The 20,024-nt window shown below is 38.1% G+C and overlaps 3 protein-coding genes across 4 annotated transcripts; 1 reads left to right on the plus strand and 2 right to left on the minus strand.

Annotated features, from left to right (window-relative positions):
• Positions 1-2,456: 2,456 nt before the first annotated feature.
• ncbp2 (nuclear cap binding protein subunit 2) lies at positions 2,457-9,361 on the minus strand. Of its 2 annotated transcripts, none has more exons than XM_047375954.1 (5): positions 9,203-9,361; positions 7,915-8,001; positions 7,512-7,606; positions 7,244-7,382; positions 2,457-2,995 (listed from the first exon to the last, which is right to left on the minus strand). In XM_047375954.1, exons 1-5 carry the CDS (start codon positions 9,275-9,277, stop codon positions 2,897-2,899), a joined length of 495 nt encoding a protein of 164 aa, XP_047231910.1. In that variant the 5' UTR covers positions 9,278-9,361; the 3' UTR covers positions 2,457-2,896. The 2 variants fall into 2 exon arrangements, with proteins under 2 accessions (XP_047231910.1, XP_047231911.1); XM_047375955.1 differs by having other exon boundaries at positions 9,166-9,232.
• A 728-nt stretch (positions 9,362-10,089) lies between these two features.
• On the minus strand, positions 10,090-13,574 carry fkbp2 (FKBP prolyl isomerase 2). Its single transcript, XM_047374120.1, has 2 exons — positions 12,972-13,574; positions 10,090-10,508 (listed from the first exon to the last, which is right to left on the minus strand). Exon 1 carries the CDS (start codon positions 13,436-13,438, stop codon positions 13,022-13,024), a length of 417 nt encoding a protein of 138 aa, XP_047230076.1. The 5' UTR covers positions 13,439-13,574; the 3' UTR covers positions 10,090-10,508; positions 12,972-13,021.
• Positions 13,575-16,363: 2,789 nt separating this feature from the next.
• On the plus strand, positions 16,364-17,488 carry si:ch211-162e15.3 (protein NCBP2AS2). The gene is made up of 2 exons (XM_047375420.1): positions 16,364-16,516; positions 16,609-17,488. Exon 2 carries the CDS (start codon positions 16,645-16,647, stop codon positions 16,948-16,950), a length of 306 nt encoding a protein of 101 aa, XP_047231376.1. The 5' UTR covers positions 16,364-16,516; positions 16,609-16,644; the 3' UTR covers positions 16,951-17,488.
• Positions 17,489-20,024: the final 2,536 nt, after the last annotated feature.

The raw sequence follows: 20,024 nt of genomic DNA on the forward strand, positions 1-20,024 counted from the left end.
AGCAGTGCCACAGGCTGATTGCCTCCATGCCACGCCGCATTGAAGCAGTCATTTCTGCAAAAGGATTCCCGACCAAGTATTGAGTGCATAACTGTACATGATTATTTGAAGGTTGATGTTTTTGTATTAAAAACACTTTTCTTTTATTGGTCGGATGAAATATGCTAATTTTGTGAGATAGGAATTTTGGGTTTTCATGAACTGTATGCCACAATCATCCGTATTAAGACAATAAAAGACCTGAAATATTTCAGTTAGTGTGCAATGAATCTAAAATATATGAATGTTAAATTTTCATCATGACATTATGGAAAATAATGAACTTTATCACAATATGCTAATATTTTGAGAAGGACCTGTATAGACAGTGGATGGATGAATGGATGGAGGACTGTTAATAGTTTAAATCTACCTCAAATCAAATTAAAATGAGATGAACAGATGGATAGTCAGCCAAGTACTGTAGGTGGATGGATGGACTGTCTCAAAATATGTTAATATCTTCTGTACTTACGCAGATCTGGAAACTACTCGTATCTTACATTTCTCTACACAGAGTGGTAACATTTTTTAATTGTTTTAGGTTGATCTCTAAAATGTTTCTAAAGTTTTTATGCTTGAATGATTAAGAATAATTATAGTTGGTAGCTAAAAAAAAAAAAAAAAGTCTGGTACAAACTTTAAAAAACAGTAATTATTTCATTTTGGCATTACACAAGGCAGATAACCCCACCACCTTCCAGCTCAATTCAACTGAACTCTGAGGTGATGTGAAAACAACTAATAGTGTAAGAAGAATCTACAAAAGCTAGGATATGTCTTATCGAGAATTAATTATCTTACATTAGAGAGGTTGATCTCTACAGTGTTGAAGAATGTTCCTCTTCTTTCATAGCTTCATTACCAAGATTCATCAGAAGGGGGTTTAGGGGTATGCCTCTCCATACTGCAGTCCTTGTTTGCATATCACCTTACAAATTTTTGACCTGGCTTTGACCCCCATCTGAACATATTTAATCAGACTAATAATAGCTAGTGTAAATCTAGAATGAACACATGAACTGGAGCCCGTTTTATGGCTCAGTGAGCGCCATCGTTTTGTGCTGAAGCATAAAATGGAAAAACCAACATTTACACACACACCAGCTAGAAGCACGGAGTTCCTATGGACTGTATGAAAATTATCTGTCATAATAAAGAGAGGTTTAAATCCCTTTTAGAGTCCAAGACTGGAACTGGTTCAGAGTGATAACCCACCTGTAGTGTAATGAAAGAGCCTGAGAATGGAGAGTAGATATTTGCAGAGTCAAACATAGCCCAAATACATTTCAAAATCTCTGCAACTCGTGTATTTTCACGTCTGAGGATTAAACGTTTGGAAATAATGGCAAAGCGTGATTATCTTTAACATTGCCATAAATCTGAGTTTAAATAAAGATTGTGTGCTTAATTGAAGCAGTGTTCTGAAAGCTAGAGCGCTAGATAAGAGGACTTGTTTAAAATCCCCATTGATCATTTTCTCTTTAACAACAGGCTCTAATGGAAGTAAAAGCTTTATTTCTCATCGCATTGAGACGGAGTCCACATAGTAATTCCAGTGTTTGCAGTTTCACCCGTTGTTCCATTTAAAAAAATCCCTTTACTGCCATCTAGTGTTGCTTTTTATTAGTATTAATCTGATGGTCTGTGCATTATTTTGTTAAAATGGAAACAATTAACTAGCATGATGACTGCAATGCCAATTCAAACAATATGAGGATAAAACCAAGCAGCAAAGCAAGGAACATTTTTTTTACTTAACTGAACGTTGTCTTCTAAAAGCCTAAACAGTAATAGAGCACAGATATATACATTCAGAAATCCAAAATTACTGCATTATCTCTACATGGCAGCTCCTGCAGAAACCTGGAGGTTTTAAATTGTAAACACTTAATTTTACACATACATTGATCCTGTTTAATGTGTAACTCCAAACGGTACAATTTATTGTACATTTTTAATATTTTAGGTGCATCCATGTTGATTTTGTTACTTTCTAGATAAAGCTCAAGCTGAATGTAAGGCAAAAATGTGGAAACTTTCAGGCTCTGCATTTTTACCTTGAGCATTAAATCCAAAATTACATATTTATGTCAGTAACATTTCTTGGAAACAAATGTTTGCAGGTAATAATCTAAAAAACAAAAGGCCACAAAGTTTCAACTCTAGAGAGAACAATTTTCTTTTAGAGAAAACTGAACACAGGGATATTTTTTCCTTTCATCGAGTTTTAAATGTTTTTACCAAGCCTATAGGTGGTTTATTAAAGTGTAGTTTAGATTGGGTTCCTCAATTTGCTACATAGTCTAAACATAAATGTTTCTCTTTCTGTCAAATATTTTAAGCAACATGAACTTAAGAGAACTCAGCAACCAAAAGTTCATTTATATATATATATATATATATATAAAAAAAAATCTTTATGAAAACATTTTATTAAAAGATACAATATGTGGTACACAATTTCTGACAAAGTATCATTTAGGTAAAGCAATCCAAAGCAAACCCATGTTTTCCATCACTTCAAAATAACTGAACTAGACCAGGAGCGATAAGATCATTTTGTCAAGATTCTAACTTAAAACAATAACAATAAAATCAAAATATGCTTGGCTTCCATTTCCTTCAATTTGTTTTTATTTGACAACAAAATGTTTTTGCTAAAGTAGGAGTCGTTTATTTCTTTTCCATGCACAACCTTTACTGTGTCAATATCCAGGTTCTGATCCAATGCTTCACCTGTAAAGTTTTCTCTTCTTCATCAGCAGTCTTGCAAGATGTTGTCGTTTCCTGAATAATTAATCTGTCCAGGACTGAAGCTTTGTGCAGTCAAAGCAGACTGCTGGTGGGATTCCATCTAAAAAGAATTGGGTCTCTCTGTACTTCGATGCTGCTGAGCCAGCTTACCGTAGCCGCCTCTGGCTGGGTCGTAGTCCTGCCTGTACTCATCCCTCACCTGCACAACAAAGAAAACAGAGCCAGAGGCAACAGTTGCACTCAGGTGGTATACACTGTTATATACAAGGGTTGGACAATGAAACACCTGTCATTTTAGTGTGGGAGGTTTCATGGCTAAATTGGACCAGCCTGGTAGTCAGTCTTCATTGATTCCACATTGCACCAGTAAGAGCAGAGTGTGAAGGTTCAATTAGCAGGGTAAGAGCACAGTTTTACTCAAAATATTGAAATGCACCAACATTATGGGTGACATACCAGAGTTCAAAAGAGGACAAATTGTTGGTGCACGTCTTGCTGGCGCATCTGTGACCAAGACAGCAAGTCTTTGTGATGTATCAAGAGCCACGGTATCCAGGGTAATGTCAGCATACCACCAAGAAGGACGAACCACATCCAACAGGATTAACTGTGGACGCAAGAGGAAGCTGTCTGAAAGGGATGTTCGGGTGCTAACCCGGATTGTATCCAAAAAACATAAAACCACAGCTGCCCAAATCACGGCAGAATTAAATGTGCACCTCAACTCTCCTGTTTCCACCAGAACTGTCCGTCGGGAGCTCCACAGGGTCAATATACACGGCCGGGCTGCTATAGCCAAACCTTTGGTCACTCATGCCAATGCCAAACGTCGGTTTCAATGGTGCAAGGAGCGCAAATCTTGGGCTGTGGACAATGTGAAACATGTATTGTTCTCTGATGAGTCCACCTTTACTGTTTTCCCCACATCCAGGAGCGTTACGGTGTGGAGAAGCCCCAAAGAAGCGTATCACCCAGACTGTTGCATGCCCAGAGAGAAGCATGGGGGTGGATCAGTGATGGTTTGGGCTGCCATATCATGGCATTCCCTTGGCCCAATACTTGTGCTAGATGGGCGCGTCACTGCCAAGGACTACCGAACCATTCTTGAGGACCATGTGCATCCAATGGTTCAAATATTGTATCCTGAAGGTGGTGCCGTGTATCAGGATGACAATGCACCAATACGCACAGCAAGACTGGTGAAAGATTGGTTTGATGAACATGAAAGTGAAGTTGAACATCTCCCATGACCTGCACAGTCACCAGATCTAAATATTATTGAGCCACTTTGGGGTGTTTTGGAGGAGCGAGTCAGTAAACGTTTTCCTCCATCAGTATCACGTAGTGACCTGGCCACTATCCTGCAAGAAGAATGGCTTAAAATCCCTCTGACCACTGTGCAGGACTTGTATACGTCATTCCCAAGACGAACTGACGCTGTATTGGCCGCAAAAGGAGGCCCTACACCATACTAATAAATTATTGTGGTCTAAAACCAGGTGTTTCAGTTTCATTGTCCAACCCCTGTATCTATTTTCCAAACTGTTTGACACTTAATCAGACTAAACCTTTCAGTCAGGTTACAAACATATCTATTGGCTAAATGTCAGAATAATACAAGACAACATTTTAAGAGAATCTGTCATTACCTTCTTAAAATTGAGAAGTTTACATACTCTTAAGATTTCTACACGATTGAACAATTTGGCTAAACCCATATGATGAAGCCATGGCTTTGTAAGCTCATGACAGGTTAATTCACAACATTTGCGTTAAATGAAGGCACACCTGTGGATGTATTTTAAGGCAACACCTCAAACACACAGGAGGGAAACTTTGGACCTCTATAAACCTGGTTCAGCTTTGGGTACATTATTTAGATCCCTGAAGGTGTCACGTTCATCTGTTCAAAAACTTACATGCAAGCGAAAACAACACAGTAATGTCGACCTGTAATACAGCTCAGGAATGAGACATGCTCTGTGTCACAGAGATGGACATGAGTGTATTAAGTCTAGAACAAAAGCAAAAGATGTTGAGAGGATGCTGGCTGAAGCGGATAATGACATGAGCTTAAAGGCCGCTTCAAGAGGTAGATGCCAATACTCCAAAGCCAACATAAAAAGCCAGTTTATAGTTTGCAAACAGACATAGGGACATAGACGTAAATGTTTTTGGGATGTACCCCTTTGGGCTACTAAAACAAAAGTTTGTGCCTGGCCGTAATGACCGTCATTTGGAGGGAAAATGGAGAAGCTCGCAAGCCTGAGAACACCGTGCCAATTGTGACGTAACAGGAGGGGGCTCCTTGGCAGCATCAAGTTGTGTGACATGCAAGGAGCAGGGAGGAAAGGGACACTTCACACAATAGATGGCAGAACATTATGTAAAAATACTGAAGCAACATCAAGACATCAGGCAGGAAGTTAAAGCTTGAACACAAATGAGTTTTCACTACAGACAATGACCCAAAGCATACCACCAAATTAGTTAAAAAGTGCTTGAAGAACAACATCAATGTTTTAATGTGGCCATCACAAAGCCCCTATCTCAATCAAATAGAAAGTTTGTGGGCAGAGCTCTAAAGTTGTGTGTAAGCAAGGCAACCTACAAACCTAACTCAGTTATACCTGTTCCCTCAGGAAGAATGGGCCAACATGCAAGCAAACTATAGTGAGAAGCTTGTGAACAGATACACAAAAAGTTTGATCCAAATCATACAGGTTAAAAAGCAATAAATTCAACCTGTAAGGAAATCCCACCTTAGGAAATGTATGTCAACCTCTGGGCAGACTGACAGACATTCACAGGCTTTCAAGTAGAAGTAAAATTTGTATTCCTAACTGACCAAAAACAGAAAGTGAGCGAAAAAAGGTTATGTGTGTTTTTACACAGTATATGTTCATACAAATCATGTTCAAAATAATAGTCCAACTAGACTAACCAGATCAATGAATGCTAATGGTAGAAATCACATTACCACATGGCAAATAATTTACCAGCAGGTGTCATAAAAAACCAACATTTATCCTGAACCTGTTTAATTGAATAATTGATGGAAATAATTTTCAAAAATAATGGCAGTGTGGATTTGATTCAACGAGGTCATTAATTCTGTGAAGAAACAGCTGTCAGGTAGGATGACGCCAACACGTTCTACATGCATTTCTCTTTGACACCCCACAGAAAAAACGGAATCATTCCAGACATTGTTCAGGAGGACAGCGTACTTTGATTAGGACGTTGATTGGAGAGGGGAAAACGTATGACGAAATGTAGAAAATCTTCAATGCTTTAAGATTGAAAGCAAAACCAGAGAGATGTGGAAGAAGACATGAGACTACCATTGTAATGGATCGAAGAATAGCCAGATGGCAAAGACTCAGCCAATGATCAGCTCCAGAGTGACCAAAGAACCTCTGAAGTTAACGATGGGTACAGTGACAACTAGAAGACGCCTGTGTGAAGCTAATCTTTTGACAAGAAACCTCCACAAAGTCCCAATGTTAAAGACATTTTTTGAAGTGGATCCAATCTGTCAAAGAACACATCAACTGGCCTAAAGATAAATGGAGAAACATTTTGTGGACTGATGAAAGTAAGACTGTTCGTTTTATGTCCAAGGCCTGTAGAAATATAACAAAATCCTTGAAGAAGTCACGTTGCCTTATGCCAAAGAGGAAATGCCCTTGAAATGGGTGTTTCAACAAGACAAAAACCCCAAAACACTCCATTGAGCGAGCAGCATTTTGGTTTCAAACCAGCTAAATCAATGGTATGGAGTGGCCAGCCCAATCACTGGATCTTAATCCGACTGCAAACTTGTGTTTTTGAGGCTAAACCAAGTAAATCTGAGGAATTGTGGAAAGTTGCCAAATCATCCTGGGCTGGAACACCTGTCCACAGGTGTTCCAGAAGCTGGTCAACTCCATGCAACACAGATGTTAAACAGTTCTCAGAAACAGTGGTTATACAACTAAATATTAAATTAATGATTCACAGGAATAATAAATCCTAAAGATGTCAAGACTCCGTGCAGGCCAGTCAAATAAAACAAAACTTAATTTAGAAGGTCAATATTTTAATCCCCTGCAATGCCTTGCAGATCCTAAAGGAATCAAAATATCAGCTTGCCACTGACAAATATAGTGGAGAAACACATAGCAGGGATGGGCTTTAGGCAGAAAAATAGAGAAATATGACATATCAGATCATATGAGCATGCACAGTTCAGCAAAGCCTTAAATACTGCATTTTACATCCTTTTATTCTAGGTTTAACTGAATAAATAGGTTCCAACAAGTTAAATGTAGGGAACTTTGCAAAATGCCAACGCTGCAACCAGCTAAGAGCTCTGGGATTTTTTTTTTAACACAATAATTGATTCTTGCAGGGGTAATGTACTTAAAAAAATTAGAGCACAACTGATTAAAGCCTTTATTCTTACCTGTCCTCCAGATTTGCCACGGCCGTATTGTCTGCCCTCCTTAAAGCCGGCATCCCAGTCTGTCCTGATGATTCGATCATCCAGCCTCGTACCGTTAACAAAGCGCATGGCATTCTCCGCATCTCCCCGCGTGTAATATCTGATACAGCAGCAGCTAAGGTTTCTGTCTTTCAAACTTTGTTCTGAAGGTTGCTAACCAGTTATGGTGGACATTGTAACTTTATTTTTCCTGTATATTTGGTATTTTAAAACATACTTAAAAGGATACTCTACAAAACAGAATCCACACGCAGTCTTCTTGACTTTATCCAGGCCAATAACGATGCGCTTGACATCGCCACATTTTGAGAACAACTCATGTACCTATTTACAGAACAGACTGAATATAAATGGACCTGAAATACTTCAGTTTTCAAGTAATCCAAAATAAACTTTTAATTTGGCTGTAAATATAGATTTCTAAGGTATACCATGCAAGACAACAGTTGCTAGTGATAAACCTTTGCGGAAACAAAATTAACAAAAAGCGATATAAAACACAAAGGTAACCGTTTGACAATCAAGCAGCAGAGCTTCAGCTTAAATTTTCCATTTTTTGTCATAAAAACATCACAGGTGGAGGATTTTTTCCCCCTCAAACTTTAATGTCCGATTGTAACTGATGATCTTACCTGCTCCTCAGTGGTGTAGAAGGAGAGGTTCCCAACATACAGAGTATTGCTCTGCTTCAGCAGCTTTTCCTGTTCATAGCGATTCCCCTGATGAATAAGAAGCAGTACAATAAAGTGAGTAAAACCTGCCCCAAGAAAGCTTAAGACTTGAAATTCCATCTAAGATCTTTTACTAATCAAGTTGTAAGATTTTTTTAACAACGGTATACTAAATGTATACTAAAATAATGTTTCTCCTCCACTGAGCAAATTGAGAAATTGTGCTTTTTATGTATGAATGTAGATGCATCATGTATGCAAGTGTTGATTTTGACTATGTGATTTGTGTATTTTAATTTGATATCTTTTCTGGCTACATGCTGAAGGAAAATGTCAATATTTGTAAATTGTTTTGCTTAATAATGTATTTAAACAAGCAAATAATATGACATCTTAAAACGTGACATTTTCTTGATTTTAGATATAGACAAATCTTTTTTTAATCAATCCACAAAATCAAGTATGAAGAAGATTTTTCATTTTTTGGCACATTAAACCATCACAAGAGGTGCAAAATTAAAGCTGGAAAAAACAAAATGTAAACCATGTGAAATGTGAGTTAGAATTGTGAACATCTTTAGTGTTTTATTATCAAAGCATAGGTGGACCTTACAATTTTAAACTCATTTTCATTCATTTGTTAATCGTTTATTATTAAAAAGAGAAAAAAAACTGTTTATTTACTGTCAAAATCCACGCCATGAATATGATCTGAGGCTCCCTCCCATTAATCAATGGAGTAAAAAACAAACAAACAAACGGAGTTTTGGTCTTTAGAAAAGAGGTTATTTGTGATATAACTGAAGAGGATAGCCTCTACATTCATCCAGGAGGGAGGGATAAAACAGTACCGTTACTGATTTTACAAAACCCATTCGCGTTTAACAATTCCACTGAGATGACTTCATTTGAAATACCGCTAGAGCGACTTGTAGGAAGAAACACTGATTAAGAACAATATCATTCGCTTTTAATTTGTTGCTGCTTATAATCATAAGGAGATACACTATTTGGGTTAGCATAATTTATCATCGTACACAACAAAATTATATTGCCTTTAAACAAGTATATGTCAACGCCGTTTTTCTTATACGTGTAACAAATTCAAGTCAAACTCAGCGTTAACCGGATAACCCACTGATTGTGACAAATGAGTCTGAGGCGTTTGCTTTACGTGTTGGCTAACTTCCGCCCAGTTAAAGCGAAACAAACCTTCATGTTGCCGTGAATACGATTCTTCCTCGCTCACCTTAAAATGCTGGTCTCTGTACTGGCTGATTTCAGTGTATGAATCGCTCTTCAAAGCGTCTAGCTTCGCAGACATTGTTGAGAAATCGTAGCTACGCGCTCCGTTGCTTTTCAAAGCTTAGAACAGGATAAGAACTTCCGGTTACGCTGTGCATCTGTTAAAGGGCTCCGCCAAAGCTGATTATAAGCAGCGCCCTCTGCTGGTAAGTGGTTTATTTAGGTATGGTACTAGTCTGGTTTGGCGTACACTACAGCCAAAATAATTTATATAAAATAGAGTACAGCTCAACTTTTAAAAGCATGCACCATCTAAACAGCCTTTCCCACAAGTCATTTTCTTAGTGGGAGAAAAACTAAATTCACCCTTATCCTCCTTGTGTTATTAATTGTATTTATATAGCATAGTTTAGAAGCTGCATAGCTCATGAACTATGCTATTTAATACATGCATTAAATAAAAATGGCATGCTACAGCACCTCAATCACATTATCACCATGTCCTTCCAATAACTGTTCTTATTTTAAAAATATTTTATTCATTATATCAAATCCTTTTGTATATATATATATATATATATATATATATATATATATATATATATATATATATATATGTTGATATTAAACAAGATTAAATACATTAACGCAAACATTTTAAGAAATGGCAGGATTTGTGACATTTCTGAGGTTTAATTTATTTTGTTTTACAAATTTTTTTCATACAATTAGTGGCTGGACACCTGAAATTATTTTCTTCTTGGTCTCCTAAATGACTGTGAAAAGTTGTACTATGACAAGAATATTTTAGGGCATGTATTATAGATTCCTTTTACCTTTTTTCACAACTGTTTAGGTGTTATATTAACTGTACAAAATCACCAATAACAGTTAAAAGGGAACAATGAGGCAAACATTTTATTGTAATTCAGACAAAGTAAACCAAATTATTCATAAGTGGCCCCTGCCTCAATTTTGATTGATTTATTGTCACTTATTTGTCAAAGAGTAATGTAGAAATGATAATCAACAAGGGTTGATGTCAAAGAAATTAAACAGATGAAGTGGTGTGGCATCAATGTTCACCCAGTGAAATAACTTGACTTTGCTGCTGGATGTTAGCTGTTCTATTGCTTGGCAGGAATTGGCTATCGTTTATTGCATCACATAATAATCTAAGTCCATTATCTCCTAGAGAACAGAGGCTCTGTTGGGGTTTAGATTCATTTCCCGGGTTTTGTATTTAATCTTCTTGATCATCTTCAAAAGGTCAGGTGGTTCCCATTTAATGCAGGAGGAATTCTTGGATCCTGAAAGATAAAAAAAAAATACTCAGTCAAAAGAAAGAAGCAAATATCTAGATTTAATTGGTGATCTGACTACAGAGGTGAAGATCTGACTGTCCCACTGCACAATAAAAAGATTAATCAAACACCCACCCATCAAAACTGAACACAATTCTGATTATTTCTTACTGTAAAGCCACAGATAAATATACAGGGTGTTTCTTGCTTAAACTTTCACATACTGTCACATTATAATCTCAAACTTTAATGTATTTAACTGAGATTTTATGTGAGGAAGTGGAAGTGGAGGACTGTCAACAGCACAACTATTAGTCCTGCACTCCACAAATCTGGCCTGAATAGATGAGTGGTAAATGGCCTGTACTTGTACAGCGCTAGACCCCAAAGCCCTTTACACTACAATCAGTCATCCACCCATTCACACGCTGACAGTGGTAGGCCACATTGTAGCCACAGCAGCCCTGGGGCAGGCTAATGGAAGCGAGGCTGCCATACAATCGGTGCCACCAAGCCCTCTGACCACCATCACGGCAAGGCAGGTCAAGTGTCTTGCCCAAGGACACGACGACTAAGACAGACAGAGCAGGGGTTCGAATCGGCAGCCCACCAATTACAAGATGAACCCCTACCACCTGAGCCACAGTTGCCCGAAGGGAAAAAACAATGTGGAAACAAAGCCTTTTTTGTGGCTTCTTATGGCAGAGCTTTGACAAACATAAAACCAGAGATACAAAAGAGCAGGGATGCCCAGGTCCAATCCTCAGTCTAGAGTGGTATTTTTCAACCCTGGTCCTGAAGGCACACTGCCCTACATGTTTTAGATGTTTCCCTGCTCAGCACACCTGATTTAAATTGATGGCTGATTCACAGGCTTTTGCTGAACACCGATTAACTGAATCAGGTGTGAATAAAGCGTTGTTTTTAGGTTTACATAATATTAAATTAAAAATATAGTAGACGGGACACATTGAGCTACACACTATTGTACAGTAGGTGGCGGTATGCACCTTTAAGCTTTTTGCAATCCGCCAACAAAGAAAAGAAGAAGAATCGGGTGCGTTAAAGCGGAGAAACATGTAAAACCCCCAGGGCTGAAGAAACATAATACAGGAAAATGTGATTATTGTGGAGAGGAGGAAACAATAGAACATGTAATATTGAAGTGTCAGAAATATGAACAAAAAAGAACAATTTTAAGGAGATAATTTGTAAGTATTAAAGAACATTTTATTTTTAGAGATACTTTGCAAAGAAGTTTAGGTAGCAAACATATTCAAATTATAATTAGATTTTTCAAAAGCACTAAATTAATAAATAGAATTTGATTGTTGTAACAGTAAATAAGATTTAAAACCATGAAGAACCACACTCCATACCAGTCGGTGGCGGTAATGCACATCATAACGTTATTTGCCAACTGCCAAAAATAATACAAGGAGAAGGAGAAGAAGAAGAAGAACCCCCCAGGGCTGAAAACAACTGCTCCAGTGGTCTGGACCTGGGAACACGCTTTCCATCCAAGCTTATTGTCAAAACAGTTCAGTCTGAATCAAGACCGAAAATCCAACTGGGAATCGGAAGCAAAACTACAAAATTATTGTTAACAGAGCCTCTCCGTCTGATCTTAACGAGTTTGAACTTTTCTGAGAAGACAAATGGGCATATTTTTCAGTTTTAGATGTGCAAAGTTGACAAAGACATTTACAACGGCAAAAAACGTCTATGCCTTTCTTTGCACTTCACAATTTTACACCGCGTTGCCCTGTCACATAAAATCTCGTTAAAATTTACTGACATCTCTGGTTTATATGGAAAAAGATGGGAAATCGTTCAAAGAGAATCAACACTATTGCAAGGTACAGTCCATCTAAAGAAAAGTCAATCCCAAAACCAGTTTACCTGAGTAAAAGAAAAAAAACAGAAAAAAAGAAATTAACCAAGTTGAAGATGTAAATACTGAAAATAAAAGAAATTATACCAAGATAAAAAGCAATGAAATACATTGCAAACATAACTTAATTATTCAGAACAAGGCATTGAACAATTAAATTTAATTAAGGTAAAATAAATGCATACAAAAATACAAATGTGTTATTTTGTGTTGTCTATTATTTACTCAACTTTGGGGTCAAATTTAATCTCATAAAACCTATTTAAACTTGGTCCAACTTAACATGGTTACATATTTTATACATTTTCTTTTTATTTATATTAATAGTAAAAATATTTTATCGATGCGAAGGAAATACTTTGCCAATATTAAAATAAATGCATTTGATAATTACACTGATTTTGATAGTATCCTAATCTATTTTAGATTTTGGGGGATATTTTAATTCTCCTGCGAAGAAGCATTGCCTTGTATTAAGTATCACCATTAGAAATCACTAGTAGCCTGCAGTAATTCCGAAACCTCGTGTGTTAGTTGCATCTGTAAGGCGTTATAAAATGACACGTAAAACATACTTGGACAGAAACTTCTTCAAATGCAGCTTTCCTTTCCATTCATGTCTACGTCAAAGGTCCGACCTCCTTTCGATGCTTAGCAGCTCCACTTCGAAGATAAGCGTCGCCCCTCCAGGAATCTTGGGCGGAGCTCCCCGGTCTCCGTAGCCCAGCTCGGCGGGGATGACCAGCTTCCTCTTCTCGCCCTCGCACATGCCCAGCAGGCCCTGGTCCCAGCCTTTGATAACCTGGCCGGTGCCCAGGGTGAAGGTGAAGGGTCTGTCCCGGGAAATGCTGCTGTCAAACTCCGTGCCGTCCTCCAACTTGCCGGTGTAGTGCATGTTCAGCACGTCTCCTTTGCGGGACTTGATGGGACAGTTGTCCACTCGCTTTTTGATTCCTATCTGGAGCTTCTTCTTGTCGGCTCCGCTCACCGCCGCCGGGCTTAGAGACAGAGCCGCCACTACAACCAGCAAGAACAGTCGCATGGTTACACGGTGTAACAGCACGGAGGCCTCAGTTCGATGACGTGAAAGAAAATGTTGGAGGTTTGAAACAGCGTAGAGAGCTGCAAAACCGCTTCCGAAAACGGATGTATGAGCAGAGCGACCGGATGTAGTTCAGCATGTGGTGTAACCAGGCAAACATTCCGGAGGACGCTAAGACTTTTAGGTTAAAGTATTTTTAAGATACAAAAAAAAAAAACAACAACACTAAACTGCAATTTTACTGTACTTCAATTCCATATTGGCTATTTTCATAACATTTTGAGTTTGCTCTTTTAGCCATGAATGTATTTGCTCGTTGAAGTCTTATTTAAAAATGTGCATAAGCATCTAAATAAGTAAGAATATCATTGAAAAGTTATTTCCATCAGTAATTCAATTCAAAAAGTGTAACTCACGTATTCTACATATTTATGATACATAGAGTGACATTTTAAGTATTTTTTTCTGTCAATTTATTGATGACTCTCAGTTCATTAACAGTTTAATTCAGTCCAATAATTTTCAAAATTAGAAGTTTTTTAATTGAATTCAACTTATTTATACTGCACCAATTTATAACATGTCATCTCAAGACACTTTACAAAAAAAAAAAAAAGACAATTAAATCCAATCATACAAATTCCAGGTCAAATACATACATTGCAAATTGACCCTAGTTATCAAACAATGCAGCCAGGTTCAGTTTAATTTTTAAATTGGTTAGAAGGTTTTCTATTTCAGGAAACCCAGCAGATTGCATCGAGTCACTGACATTCACTCTTCCTGGACAGTGTACAGTCACCTGCATTGTGTCCTTGACTTCGCAGCAATCCCTCATACTGAGCATGCATGTAGCGACGGCAGAAAGGAAAGCTCCCCTTTAACAGGAAAAAACCTTCAGTAGAACCTGGCTCAGTATAAGCAGCCATCTGCCATGACTGACTCAGGGTTTAAGAAGACAGCATACACACAGAAAACACAGAAGCATTGATCCAGGAGTACTTTCTAAGTTAAAGAAAAGGAAAAAGTAAAGGCCATAGTAGCTCCTTTAGTGGCTTCATCTAAGAGAGAAACACACCTACACTGATAACCCCTGAGACCGTTTTCAAGTGTATTGGATGAATGAGAAGACAAACAGTCAAAGTAAAAGCTCAGCTAATGGGCATGTCTAAGAGAGAGGGTTGTGGTCAGAGACCCTTATTACCTAAGGCTCTTTTAACAACCAATATAGATGATCATACATGTGGATAGAAAGGATCTCCTGTAACAATCTATGTTGCAGTGGTAGTAGAGAAACCTCTGACTAAAGACACACTGTTGTGTTGTGTGTTGTATGTTTTTCATCCTCCAGTTCACACCAGGCAAGCACGTTAGTTAGGATGCTAACAGTGAAATGCTTATACAGTGGAAATAAAATGTTCACACACCTCTGGTTAAATTCCAGCTTTTGTGATGTAAAGCAAGGAGGCAATCCTAAATTACTTCAAAGCTATTACTACCTTCACTGTGACAAATATTCTGAGTTACAGTATATAACTCAAACAAACATGTGGGACACATACATAAATACTTGCTTCAATAATCTGGGTGAATCATTTTGCACACAATTAAACAAATACTTTGGTGTCCCAACTTTTGATTTTATTCCAGCATTCAGTCTTAATGGGTACACATCTGTCACTGATTCCAGTGAATTTGATTAACTGTAAAGAAAGTTCAGTTAACCTAGTAGGATATTGTAGGCTTCTGTTCATTTGTATCCATACAAAGCTTTAGTTTGCAGAGAAGTTCAAAAATACTAATAATAAATACAACAAATATATATACAAATATATAAAAATGCACATCATGGTCCATGTACCATGGCACAGAAAAGACAATCATCAATAATGAGGAAAAATATGGAATAACAGTGACATTACTAAAACTAGACATTTATCATATCTGATAAAAAGACAAGACCTAATTAAATAAGTCAGGGAAACTGCCAAGAGTCTGGCGGTAACAGTAACAGAACTGCAGGAAATCCTGGTACCACCACTGTTCTCCATATAAGGAGACAACAGTCTCATATTGTCTATATTTCCGGGCCAGCAAGTAGGGTTTACAGTCAGCAGCCATTTATTACAAAGATAACACTGAAGCTTGTCCTTTCGGACAACGATCAGAAGCATAACGGACAGAGGGGATGTCTTGAGGATTTGCCATATTTGTTTTGTTGCTTCTGCTTTGTTGTCTCGCTTTCTGGTTGTTTTGTTTCTTCCGAAGTGTCCGAAATAAAGTACTTCAATCATTTAAAAAATCTCTCATAACCTTAAGAACAAATATGTTAATGGTCTGATGAAACCAAACTCACATTTCTGGACACAATTCCAAAAGGTAGTTTGGGCACAGGAACAACACATCACCAAAAGATCACTATAGCCACGGTGAAACATGGTGGTGGCAGCATAACGCTCTGAGTTTACTTTAATTCAAGCAACAGTATGCTTTTGTTGAGGTGAATTATGAACAGTTTTACCAGTCAGTTTTGATCCAAAACCCCCTGGTGTCTGCAAGAAAGCTGGAGATGAAGAGAGATTTTATTTTTCAGTATCACTGTAAATCCTGGCATACATCAAATCACCTACAGTGGGCTGTGGGCAAGAGAACTCCTCACAAGCTCAGAGATTTGCAGAACTTGTGTATGGTACAGTTGCCCCATATCACAAAGTCAAGATAACCAAGAGCACCAAATTCTGGAAATGAATGGAAAGGTGCTGCAACAAAGTATAGGTGTAATGGTATACAGAAATATGCAGTTATGTTGTTGCAGCGCTTTAATTTTTAGTACTTTTTCCTCTGTCGCATTAGAAGATTTGAAATGATTTATCATGGTCTCATTTTTAAAAGACCTACTGAAAATCGATCACCCTACTGACCCTAATATCCCTGTCATCCAGCAGGTGGCAGTAATGTAACCCCATTAAACGCAGCTTCCTTTAAACCTAAAAGAAGAAGAGCCTTCCCCTGTTGTGTTACCAAACATCCGCCGCCTCTTTAATGTCATTTACTGTAACATCGCCTGCTTTAGCTGAGGTACGTTAACTTTATAAGTGTTCTGACTTCAAAAATTGTAAGACGGTAAATGTATATGTTTATCTTCCTAATGGAAACTGGTGTCAACGCAGGATTGAAAGAAGAAAAGCCAACCGACTGTGGACAAAATGCTCTCTCGTATGTTAGTGTATCTCGTCAACAATCTCCAGGTCATTGAGAAGTTGGCGGAGTCTCGTCCGATCCGCAGGGCAGCCCAGATTACAGCCTATGCCCTCACCAAGGCTCAGATCATCGGCCAGGACACGTCTGAGCGAGTCATGCGGTCCCAGACCCTGCGGCAGGTCCGACAGGAAGCCGGCAGAGTCCCCGGTGACCTGGAGGAGGCGGGCAAGCGCTTACGGAGAGTCCGGGAAACGTTCGTCAAGGAGGTGAAGGACGGGTGGAAGGATGGCTCCAGGCAGATCAAGAAATAAGGAGGACTGGAGTGTTTATAGGTTGACATTTGTTGGTTATTGACAGTTTTGGTCTGAATGACTGAAGATCAATGTGTGAACAATCTGCCTCAACAATGCATAAAATAAGCTGCCAAGCAGGACTGGTTGGCACCAACTGCTTTTGTTTTAGGATAAACTACGCTTCTTTGAAAACACTTGAAAACTAAAGAGCGTTTATTTTATTTAAAACGAAAGAAACCATGGAAAAACAAAACCTGGAAGATCAACTTAAGTGTGTCCATCACATTTTATTCACACTTTAATAATTTAAACATCATCAAATGCCTTGATGTTGAGAATTTTCTGACAATATTCATTAGTAGCTTCCTATTGCAACACAAGTGTTTTTGCTCATTATTCTCTCCCACTGTGCAATTCAGAAACTGCTTTGCTGCCAAAGAGCTGTAGCTCTGTACTTGTAAAACATATTCTACTGGACGTTTTTAGATGTTTAAATCTGTATATATATAGTATGAAGTCATCATTGTTGTTTAAATAAATAATCTGATTTATAACAGCTCATTGCTGGTGCTGTTTTTAGTATAGAGCACCGGGAAACAATTCTGCTCGTAGTTCTCATATTGTAACATCTGAAATAATCTGCACATTTTTACATTAAAATAAAGCAATAAGCAGAACTATAAAGAAAAGCTATCAAAAATGACAATACAGAGAAAAGCTGGAGCATCATTGCATTGCAGATGTTACCCTGTGCTTGTGTCTGCAGAGCATCAGCATACCTTAGTAAACAGCTGAGTTTATTTATATTGTGCCCATTCACAACAAATACTGTCTCCAGACAGAGAAATATATCATCAGTTCAGTCCAATCGTATAGACAGATTCAAAGTCAATTACATACATTCCAATTCAGTCCTAATTGCAAAGCAATGAGCATACATGTGGCAACAGCAGAAAGGAAAATTCGCCCTTAGTACGAAGAAACCACCAGCAGAACCTGGCATGGTATGAGCAGCTATCTGCTGGGACTGACTGGGGATTTGAAAGTAAGAGCACACACTGCTTCTCCTTTGAGAACCATGATCAAATTTAAATATCTTTTCAAAAAGCACACAAAGAAACGCCCACCTCTAACATTATCATCAGTATATGTAAGGTAAATTAGCCCTTTCAGGGCATCATGCTAAGATCGCATAAGGCCAGTCATAGTATACGCAGAACTAACTGATACATCCATTTTCAGAACATTTTTACAACTACAGACTAGTGGCCCTCATTCTAATTACTTTAAAGTATTTAGGCAGTTGGTGGGGGATAATATCTGGATGAACACAGCTGTAAAATACAAATGTGCACTGCCTAAAGTGTGCATATCACTCCCAATGTGTTCGGCAGTTACTGTTTTTGCAGTTTACACAGAGCTCTCTCCCACCTGGAAAATTTAGATTTATAGTTAAGTAAGTAAACTATGTTTATATAAAATATTTCACAGTTAAAATTCAAAAAGACAAGTATGTTGAAATGTCATAATTCAGCTTTTATTACAGTATTTCATCAGGAACTCTCAAATAAACTGTCCATCCCCAACTGGACCCTGGTGTCAGTGAAGGGAGATGAGTCTTCTGATATATCAGAATCAGAAACATAACTAAACATACCATTATCCTAGGTCAACATTGGGCCCTCTGTCATATCCTCAGCAGAATGAACCTATGACTATGACACCACACATTGAAAAATGTAGAAGCTTAAGGTCCTTACATAGCTACTCCTAGCTGGATATTTGACCTTTTTGTTTTTTTTAAAGAAATTATAGTTCATTTAAGCTCTTTTGTTTCCTGCCATAGTCCCCACCTTTGTGGATAGTCCATTAATTTTCAACAAGGTTTCTGCTTCTAAATTCAGACAAGACAGAAGTTGTCGTCTTCGGACCGGAGTCTTTGAAAAACAAACTGCTTAGTCAATCACTTAACCTGGATGGCATGAAATTAACCTCCGGTAATAAAGTAATAAAAACCTTGGTGTTACTTTTGACCAGGACATGTCATTTAAATCCAATATTAAACAGGTTTATAGGATTTCCTTCTTTCACTTCCGGAACATTGCCACAATTAGAAATATCCTGTCCAGGAGTGACGCTGAAAAACTATTTCATGCATTTGTTACTTCAAGTCTGGACTATTGTAATTCTCTTATCAGGATGTCCACAAAATGCAGTTAAAAGCCTTAGAAGTACAATGGGAGGCAGATCCTTTAGTTATCAGGCTCCTCTCCTGTGGAACCAGCTCCTAGTTTTAGTCCGTGAGGCAGACACCCTGTCTACTTTTAAGGCTAGGCTTAAAACTTTCCTTTTTGATAAAGCTTATAGTTAGAGTGGCTTAGGTTATCCTGAGCTATCTCTGTAGTTATGCTGCTAAAGTCTTAGGCTGCTGGAGGACGTAATGACCACTTTCACCCTCTTCGCTACATTCTCACACTACTCTCCAATTTTGCATTATTTGCTGTTATTTCAGCTTTTAACTTTATGTTCTCTCTCTTTTCTCTTCCTAGAAGCTACACCTGGCCTGACTCTGTGTCTACCTGTGACACCTTTCTGGAAAGGGGCATCGTCCAAGCTTCTGCTGGCAACAACTTAATGCTCACCCTCTGCCGATGATCCACATAACCCTGTCTTTTAGTGTTTAACCCTTTCTCTCTCCTAGACATAACCTCATCTTGGACTATGAGGGTACTGAATAAAAAAGACAAAAGTACCACTCAAAAACAGCACCTTAAGGGTATGCCTTAAAATTTGCAGCTGCCCTTGTTGACAAGCCTAATGTCTTCTGGAGAAAAGTTTTATGGTCGGATAATCCAAAATTAAACTATCTGGCCACAAGGACAATGATTATGTTTTTAGCGGTCAGTGTAAGGCTAACAAAACCAATGTTAGCATCATGCCAAGTGTCTGCTTCGCTGACAGTAGCACTTACTGGTGCATTGCAGAAAGTGGTTGCAATGATAAAGATAGAGGTCTACCACCATATTTGGCAGTTTCCATTCAAACCATCAACTAAATGGCTGAAAGAAGGACACAGCTGGGTGTTCCAAAGG

The sequence above is a fragment of the Girardinichthys multiradiatus genome, chromosome 9 (genome assembly GCF_021462225.1).
Source record: "Girardinichthys multiradiatus isolate DD_20200921_A chromosome 9, DD_fGirMul_XY1, whole genome shotgun sequence".
In the NCBI taxonomy this organism is placed as follows: Eukaryota; Metazoa; Chordata; class Actinopteri; order Cyprinodontiformes; family Goodeidae; genus Girardinichthys; species Girardinichthys multiradiatus.